General features: G+C 44.2%; 1 protein-coding gene across 3 annotated transcripts in view; it reads right to left on the reverse strand.

Annotated features, from left to right (window-relative positions):
* Nucleotides 1-9,124, reverse strand: part of DAPK2 (death associated protein kinase 2) — a 95,837-nt gene that overhangs the window by 84,664 nt on the left and 2,049 nt on the right. For all 3 annotated transcript variants that reach the window (XM_025208384.1, XM_006027210.3, XM_025208385.1), the window contains exon 2: nt 2,293-2,390. In XM_025208384.1, the coding sequence (XP_025064169.1) occupies nt 2,293-2,390 (98 nt within the window). The remainder of the gene's footprint in view (nt 1-2,292; nt 2,391-9,124) is intronic.

Consider the following 9,124-nt stretch of genomic DNA (forward strand, 5'->3'; position numbering starts at 1 on the left):
GCCTACCCTTAAAGTGTTCTGGAGGGCATTATTTTTTTTGCCTGCAGCAATCTTCACTAAGCATCAGATGCAAATCTCACATCTGACAGAAAACATCTTCCCTTGCTGACTGATAGAGAGATCATTGACAATGCTTGGAACTGAGACATAAAAGGTGTACTCACATATTTTTGTAGCAGGCATTTCCCAAGTCCAGAACATGACATTTTTTTATTATAGAGTGAAAGAACCTGACCACATACATCAATTCTTTCTTCTAGCCGATCTGATGCAGCTTCCCCGAAAAAAGCCATATTTTGGTATCCAAACTCTAAGTTATTGCATGTAGTTAGCTGATAATCACGGTGCCACTTAAGCAAAGGACTGCCTTATATGAACAAAGGTACTGGATTTCAACCCACATAAATTTCAGTTTATGATTTTCCACTCTATGATTTTTCCTTTAAATATTTGCCTATTAAGGGCAGTGACCACCACAGTGGACCATTAAGCCAGGTAGCCTCCAAATTGTTCATAACTTTTTTCTGCTATTCCTAGTGCAGGGTTGTAGAAGTGCATGACCCTGCCCAGCACAGAACTAAGTTATGACTGAGCTATTTACAGGGGTACCACCTCACTTTTTTCACTGTCAACCTCTCAGACTCCATCAGAAGAGCCTCTGTAACATCAGCTTTCTCTAACCCTGACTCCCCAGTTCTGAAAAGTGTCACAAACCAAAGGTGTGATTTTTGTTTTTGTGTGTGCTTTGGCACCACTGAATTATTTTCCCGCCAAATCGTAGCTTTCTTTGCAGTGTGCATTTCTTCTTTGCAGCTAAGAAATGCTCGTTGCAAAGAGTTCCCGCCATTTGTATGATAATTCGAACCCCATTATTGGCTTGCGTGAAATTATTCACACGTGGTGGCTAGCGATTGGCTTGCTAGCCGTATAAAAGGCTTGGGTGGTTTCCGCCCAAGTTGGAGAACTCCGAGGAGAACGCCCGCAAGGGAGGACTCCACGAACATCAGGAGGAGGAGACTTCACGCTGTGTGAAGATCTCTAAGCGCTGCGGAGCCTATCGGACCCAGTGCATTTCAAGCAGGCAACAGAGGTCTAACCAGCCTCTAGCCTCTCCCCGTCGCCGTTCGCAATCCTTCGACATACCCCTCTCCCTGCGTGCAAAAGGATCCACGGAGCCTCGACAACTCCGTGGGAGTGATCTGAATATTGTCTGAGTCCTCAAACGAGGATTTAAGCGGAGCTGTACCTGGGAAACTGTCCAGCCTACACCGCGACCATCTTCGGTGTAAGTAAACAATCTTTAAATCAACCATTACGAGTCCGTGACTAATTCTAGCGTGTCGCCTGTTTTCTCCGATCCAGCGTGCCCGGGCTGCTGGCCACAGCCCGCGCAGAGCACAAAAAGGGCCCGGATCACTCCTGGCCCGCACAAAAAGTATACAAGCAAGCCCCATTCTGCTGCTCTCTCAACCTTTAGGTAATTCCTGCAAATTCCTGTCAGATCATTGCTAGTTGCCTCCTCCAGGAAATTCCTTCAGAAACTGCAAATGCCGTTTCTAATTTCTCTTACTCTATTTATTAGGCTCTTGTAGCACCCCACCCTCTGGCTATAGGTTCAAATGAGATGCACCTGCTCTATCACAGGATAGCAGGACTTATCTAAATTAATGGTATTAGCTACCTTGCAGTAAAGGAATTAATATTTCATGCAATCTTGATCCTCTTGCCTTGGAAACAGAGAATGGCTGGTATGGCCACTTGGTCTCTGTCAGACAGAAGTGTACAAGGCCCTAGGTTGGACTATAATCCCTGCACCCAAGTTTTAGAAACTTGTGGTCTACCCAGATGGCTTGTTCCATTCAATATTTAAGATTTTAAGATGCCTAGAAACCAATTAGCTTAAAGATGAAAGATAGGACTGAACCAAAATGTTCAGATCTAGGGGTACTTAAATGTGTGCTTAATTATAAGTGTGGTGATAGCCCATTGACTTCAATGATTGTTAAGATCTGTAAATCCTTTTGAAGATTAAAACTGATACAAAGGTGTTAATGCACAGCTGAAAATTGAACTTCTGCATCCCTTTTGTTTTACTGTAAGAACAATACTGGGAGACATTTTTAAAACAACTGAAAAATGTGCTGAAGAAGGCATTTCTGCAGTAATATATTGCAAACAAGTCACTTACCAATCAGAAAACCAGTGAAATAATTAAACAGCTATACAACTGACTGGAAAATCTCTCTATCTGTCTGACTCTGATGTGTGTTGGTGCCAACAGTATCCACTTACCTTCCCAGCTCTTCCCCAATTTCATATCGGTCTTCTACCTTCTGCTGTTTGAACGCAGCCATACCTGGTCTCCTCATTGATGCACGTAGATAAGACAGCTGGAATATTAAATACGTGGGAGTCAGGCTCATCCTGCTGTTTTAGAATAGCATATACCCAACCACAGCAGACAAAACATCATTCACACTTCACAGTGATCAGTCTGAATATTCCAGCTCATCAGTGGACTGATAGCTAGTTTGTTAACTATGTGAAGTGAGGTTGGTGGCATCAATCCAGAAACCAGGGCCAAATTGTGAGAGGAGCAGTGTCTTCAACTTTGACTGCATGGGGTTTCTGGTCTCAAGCCAAAGTCCTTTACCTCAAGTGTGGAAATAAAGCTATGACTTACATGAGATAAAGTTAAGCATATGCTTGTTTTGCAAATCAGAAACCCTAAGGCAGGGGTCAGCAACCCCCAACACGCATGCCAGAGCATGGCATGTGAGGCCATTTTCCCCAGCATGCCACAGCTGGCCCAGACTCTGGGTAGCTGCCCCTGGCCACAGAGCCCAGGCTGGTAGCAGCAGGTGGCTGGGAGGCTGCAAGCAGCCCAGGCTGCATGACAGGCAGCAGTTGCCCAGAGCTTGGGCTGGATGTAGAAGGCAGCCGGAAGACTGCAAACAGCTGCACGGAGGTCTGTCCAGGCTCTGTGTCAGCAGTGGCTACAACCTCAGGATACACAGCGGGGAAGGGGGCAGCACAACTCCGGTCCCTTGCCCACCATGTGCTCCGAGGTGCATGTGCAGTCACTGCCACCACAGAGCCAGTGCTGGGGCTCCAGACCCCAGTGCAGCTGTTTGCAAACTGTCCCACTCCCTGCTGGACTTCCCAGAGCCTGGGCTGGCTATGGCAGCAGCGCCTAGAGGGCTGCTAACAGCTGCACCAGAGCCCTGGCTGAGCTTCATAGTGGTGGTGGCTGCACAAGCACCTCAGGTCGCATGGCCAGGAAGGGGCCTGGGGCAATGGCAACCCCAGCCCCTCCCTTGCCATCTGCCCAGAGGCACACATGCACCAACCACCAGCAACTGATATTGGCCCCCTTGTGGGTCCCCTGTAGTCTGCCTTTGGCATGCCAAGATGAGGCATGGGTGGAGGTGTGGGTGTTTTTGGCACTGGCCAAAAATGTTGCCAACCCCTACCCTAAGGGATCAGTATCACAGAATAATCCCTGTCAGAATCAGCAGCACTAATTGGCAGTCTCAGCAGAGGCCAAAAACTGAATGAGACAGAACTCTTTCTTCTTACCTAGAAGTGGCCAATGCTACAGTAAGGTGGTAGGACAGCACAGTGAAGCTTATTTTATGGCTGTGCAGATAAAGAGGGATTCAGTCCATCACCTGACATCAAACATGGAACATTTCAAACAGGAAACATAGTAGCATTGGACAATTTCATGTTTGTGTATTTATAGCTCTGCACAGCCATGAGGCACGCGCAGGTTTGTTTCTGACAGGTCTGATTTATTTCAGGAATGCAGATCTGCACAGGCAATGCCTGGTCTAGGGGGCTCTAGGATCAGGAAGTGCCCTACACTGCTCCGTAGAAACTTCTTCCCAAATATACAAAGAACAGTAATAGCCTTTGAAGGGTGCCTTGCCCAAAGGAACGTTATCAAAGCATAGATCAGAGGATTCTAAAAGGTCTATAAACCAAAGAATCAAGTAGCCGAGTAGACAAAGGGTATGGGTCCCTTATTTTTCCCTCCCTCATGCTGAGTTCAAAGCTCATAGATGCCCTGATGGTGGGAAATAACATATAATTCCAAAGATTCTGGGAGGATGAAATAAAGAATGAACCATGTAGGACCATGATATTAGTTATGTTACAAAATAGCCTAGAAGATGCTAGTATGCTGTTCCAATAAGAGAGGTGTTAAAAACACACCAGTGGGGTCATGGTCTATGTGCTTTGGGCTCCTAGAAATGATGCTAAATCATTGCCCTACCTGCCCCAACTCTTTCCTTCCCCCCCCACTCCAAACCCTGCAATGCAGAGCTCCCAGGCTTTGTCTGTTTCTCAGCATGGTTGTTATGGCCTTTTTAAATGCGTTTCTTCAGTTTACAAGGCTTTTTCTACACTAAGTGGGCTAGGAGCATATTTTACAAAGTAGATTTGTTATGTCTTTACATATTTTGTTAATAGCTTTGAAATACTGAAAAGCTATTGCAAGGGGCTCTGCCAAGTTGAAATTCATGTATTTTTAAAAACAGTTCCCTCTTGTCCCAACACAATCTTAAATCATTAGCATCAAATGAGCCATACAAATCTAATTGCCTTGTCACAATTCATGCTGTTTATTTGCTTTTGCCATTGCATTCACCTTGGAAAACAGACTAGCTGAATTATTTTCTCTCTTTTTTGTTAACTGTCTCCCATATCTTAAAAAACCAACACTGCATATTACCAGTAATACATTTCCTTTATATGTATGTGTGCGCGCGCACACACGCACGCATGCATGCACACACACATTTATTGAAAGAAAGAGATAAAAGCATGGGAACATTCTTCCCCATGACTGGCTTTCTAAAAGTTTTTTTTTAAACAAACTTATGCATTGGACCTACAATGATTTGTCAAAGATCCCTTAATCTCAGTGGCAAGGTTCTAGTTTGAGTGCTATTTCCATGTGTGACCTGAAAAGTGAACTGTGGCTAATGTTTAGGCATTCATAAAACATTATCAGTACATGAATGCAAATTAGATTTTATGCCCCTTTAAAAAAAAAAGTCCACTTCTGCAGATTATGCAGGAAAAACAAGTATATCAGTGCCTGGTTCCATCCTCTGCTAATACAACTTTACAAGAGCTATTTAAATATAGTCCAAGAGCTCTCACTGCATATTACACTTACCATTTCTGTGGTGCATTCTTTTATGGTAATATTATTTCCAAAGCATTTTGAGATCTACAGGGATGTTGCAAACTTTAACTTTCTTTCACTTCTTTCAATAACTTGTATAACTGAGAAGGACTGGTCTGTTATAGCCCATTCCAAATCTCTGCCATCAATTTGTGGGTGAGTAAATGTACTACAGAGTTGTCTTCCACTTATTCCCAATCCTGGGACACTGAAATGTAAGTACATTCCCCAAATCTTCCTTTGAACCTTTGCTAAATAAGGATGGCCTCTCTTAGGCTGTCAAATTTTCACCCCAGTGAAATGACAGTAACCTCATCACACACTTAGAAGTAGAACAGATAAAGCACTAGAGAAACAGTACTGAAGAGAAGAATCCCGACTGGGAAGGGGAAGACTACATGAGCTACCAGGCTTTTTCCATTCCCCACTCTATAACCCTATATATCTTCAGGCATCTTCTAGGCAACCTGTACCTTGCTTACAGTTTGCAAATTCTCTGGAGTGGAGTAATTTATCTGTGTTTGCTACTTTGTTAACTGTTTAATATTTCATTTTCTCTTCCTCGAATCTATTCCCATTACTAAGATAAAGATCTTTCTTCTTCTCTCAATGAAAATAAATGGTTCAATGGCTTCTTTGCAACAAATCAGTCAATGTCTCGAGGCTGTTTTTTCATATCCTCACAAAAGTTCTAAGACCAGTTCTGCTTGGGACTTAAGGTAACAGGAACTTGCCACCTTGCGATAAGTACTTTAGAAATGCTTGTAAAACATACTTTGTGCCTGTTCTAATCTGTCCACCCAGAGAAAATAGTGGATGTGCTTCTATTCACGGACATCTAGTGAGGAGTGCTCAGCACTGATCTAACTTGGTTCTTACTGGGTGCATCTACACATGCAATTAATGTGACGCAATAAACTCCAGAGCAGTTTGAGCTGGTATAAACTACTCCTGGGCTCAGCATCTACATGTGCCCCCGGGAGAGCAGTAAGTTATAAGCACGTGAAAATGTAGGCCCAAGAAAGCAACTAGTGCAAGACGTTTCCCCCCAGAAAGAGGCTCATCTATTACTAGACTCTGCGGAGAAACTTATTTTAAGAATATAAATCTCTTTGAACTGGGGTGCTCACCCTCTGGTGCATAGGCCAGATGTGGCCCATGGAGCCATCAGATCTGCCTCAGATCAGGCTTTCCACAGATTGGGAAATTTGGCAGCAGGGGGGTGGTGGCCATTAATACAGTCACCCATCCCTCTGCCAAATTCCCAAACCCCAGCCCCATGTGCCCAGGCTGAGCCAGGCTGCACCCCTTCCCTCCTGCAAAGCTATGCCATGCCCCCTTTTACCTCACAGGGCTGGGCTGGGCTATGCCCCCTTCCTCCACCCACAGGGCGAGATTATGGCTGAGCCATGCTCCCTACACACCATGGGGCCAGGTCATGCGCCCCTTACCCCTCAGCTGGGTCAAGTCCCTCCCCATCCTGGTCCCAGGGCTAATTGAGACCCCCATCCTTTCTTGCTGTGCCAGGCTCAGGCTGAACTGCCCTCCACCCCCTCTGTGAGGTGACATGGTGGCCACTATGCTGGTCCCAGGAGCTACATGTAAATCACCATCCATGTGAGATCAGGCACTGCCTATCAGGTCTGCTAGACAAAAATGTTGAGCACCATTGCCTCTGACTGGCTGCTTCTTTTATCAGTCTGAGGTATGTATGCCTGTAAATAACAATAATGCAAACACCACTAACAGAAAACCATTGTCCTGAAAGAGACACCGATTGCTGTGTGTGAGTGTGTGTGTGGGGGTGTGGAAATAAGCTAAAATACTAGTGTAAGAAAGGAGAACCTGTCCAAGATACCTTCTGGGAACTCAGTCAAGTTGCATTTGTTAGATGAGCTTACTCATCTCCTCCAGGGTTGTGTAGGGTTTTGAAAATACCATAGTTCTAACCACAGATAAAGCTGCATGTCCCGAAAGAACACATTTGCTTCTAGAGTCCATTCAGTGTTTTTCTGAAATGACTAAAAAAACTAGCTTCCCCACTGATTTTTAAAGCACATCCTTCTTCCAAAAGGTCAAACACACAAACTTTCCCATATTTATATCACCATTTGTACAATTTATGTTGTAGTATTATCTCAGTGCTCCCATCAGGACCAGAGTTCTATTCTGCAAGATACAATATAAATCATCTCAAAGGGTCCGACTACACATTCAAAATAAAGCTGGATAGAAACCAGCAGTAGACTTGTTATACATTTTCCAGCACTAACTTTATAGCTGATTGGGTCTTTTTATAGCTGGATAGTCATTTTTATCATGTGATAATTATTTGGTAAGTGCACCTGGTCTAAATTTATTGCATGATTAAACAGTTTATTGTATGATAATTACTTTGTGGCCAGTCCTACTTTGCACGTGTGGCCAGTCTAAATTTATTGCATGATTTACCAATTACTTGCATAATATATGCAACAGGTAGCAGGGGCAGTTTACAGCCTCAAGGCCAATTGCTAATATGTTGTCATTCCCTGTTCTGTCATTACAGATTATTCCGTACAACCTTCTCCCCCAGTTATTTCTGCAGGTACTGGGATTTCTTTCAGACTCTCATCCAGCAGTAACTAGAGCATCAGAGTAAAACAAATCATCAACTCGATCGACTATGTCACCTCTCGTTAAAAGATACAGAGGTTGGGGGGAGGGAGACAGGAGGGAGGTGAACACAGCCTTCAAGCTATTAAATTCCTTTGGAATTAAAACTTCCATTCCTGAGTGGTAGCTGTGGCTTATAAACAATTATTTCCAGACACTACACAGTAATTCTAGGAAAATGTGAAAACTTCTTCCATATTCAAGGAACTCGATTATGCCATTTTTATGATGCATTTACAGCTTTTGAACAAAATTAAATTAAAGAAAGAATAAGAGACTTAAATTTGGAGTTTAATTAGATGGTGATTTCCTTGGGTCAAATCAGAGAAAATGAGTCAATTGAATCAGAGGTGGTCATTCAGATTTTGTTGATTTAAGCACAAGTCACACACACAGTACATAGGAAAAGCAACTATGATCAACGTAATTTTCTATTTGTGTGTTAGACTCTGATCACCAGGGATCTGGATTTTCCATTCCCACGGAAAAATGGAGTAAACCACGGATTTTACCTTTTACCAGAGGCAAACGTGGATTTCTCATTTTACTGGAGAAGCCAGGGGATTTTGCAGTTCTGCAATGATTGAAGCAGCCGCCACTTCCTGCTAGGGGCAGGGGGCTGTGGATCTGGGTCCCTGGCCCCAATCGCCCTGGCAGCTGGGGGCCCCCTCTGGCAGGGCTGGGGGAGCAGGACCCATGGGTGGGGGGCAAGGGGCACCAGCAAGTCCAGGAGAAGTTGGGAGTCAGTGAGGGGCAAGAGTAGGGCTGGAGGGTTATGGGGGAGAGTGAGGGCCATGAGCAGGGCCAGGGAGGGCTTTGTGAGGCGCCTTTCATTTTAACCATGGACTTGGGAGGGTTTAATTGAGAATTTGCAATATTTTGTAATTTTTATTTTTAATTAGAGAATTTGCAATTTTTATTTTTTTTAATCAGGGAAAACCAGGATCCCAGCTGATCACTTTATTCATATTGGGTCTAATCAAAGTAATTAACTGTCCCAAATTTTCTGGGACAGCCATGAATTTGGGGCTGCCTCCCTCATCCCCAACAAGCCCCTATAATGAAACTACTACCCCAAACTAAGAAAAACAGCAGCTGAGTCAGCTGCTGCCTTCCTGTCCCCCAGAACATTTCTACAGCAACCTCTTGAACTGGAAGCAGTACAGCTGTATCTGTGCAGCACTGCACTTTGGCTAACCAACTCTTCCCCTCAGTAGAGTCAATTAGTCTGCTTGCAGCAGCACAAGACAGTTACACCAAGTAGAACTGGAA

The sequence above is a fragment of the Alligator sinensis genome, unplaced genomic scaffold (genome assembly GCF_000455745.1).
Source record: "Alligator sinensis unplaced genomic scaffold, ASM45574v1 scaffold954_1, whole genome shotgun sequence".
In the NCBI taxonomy this organism is placed as follows: Eukaryota; Metazoa; Chordata; order Crocodylia; family Alligatoridae; genus Alligator; species Alligator sinensis.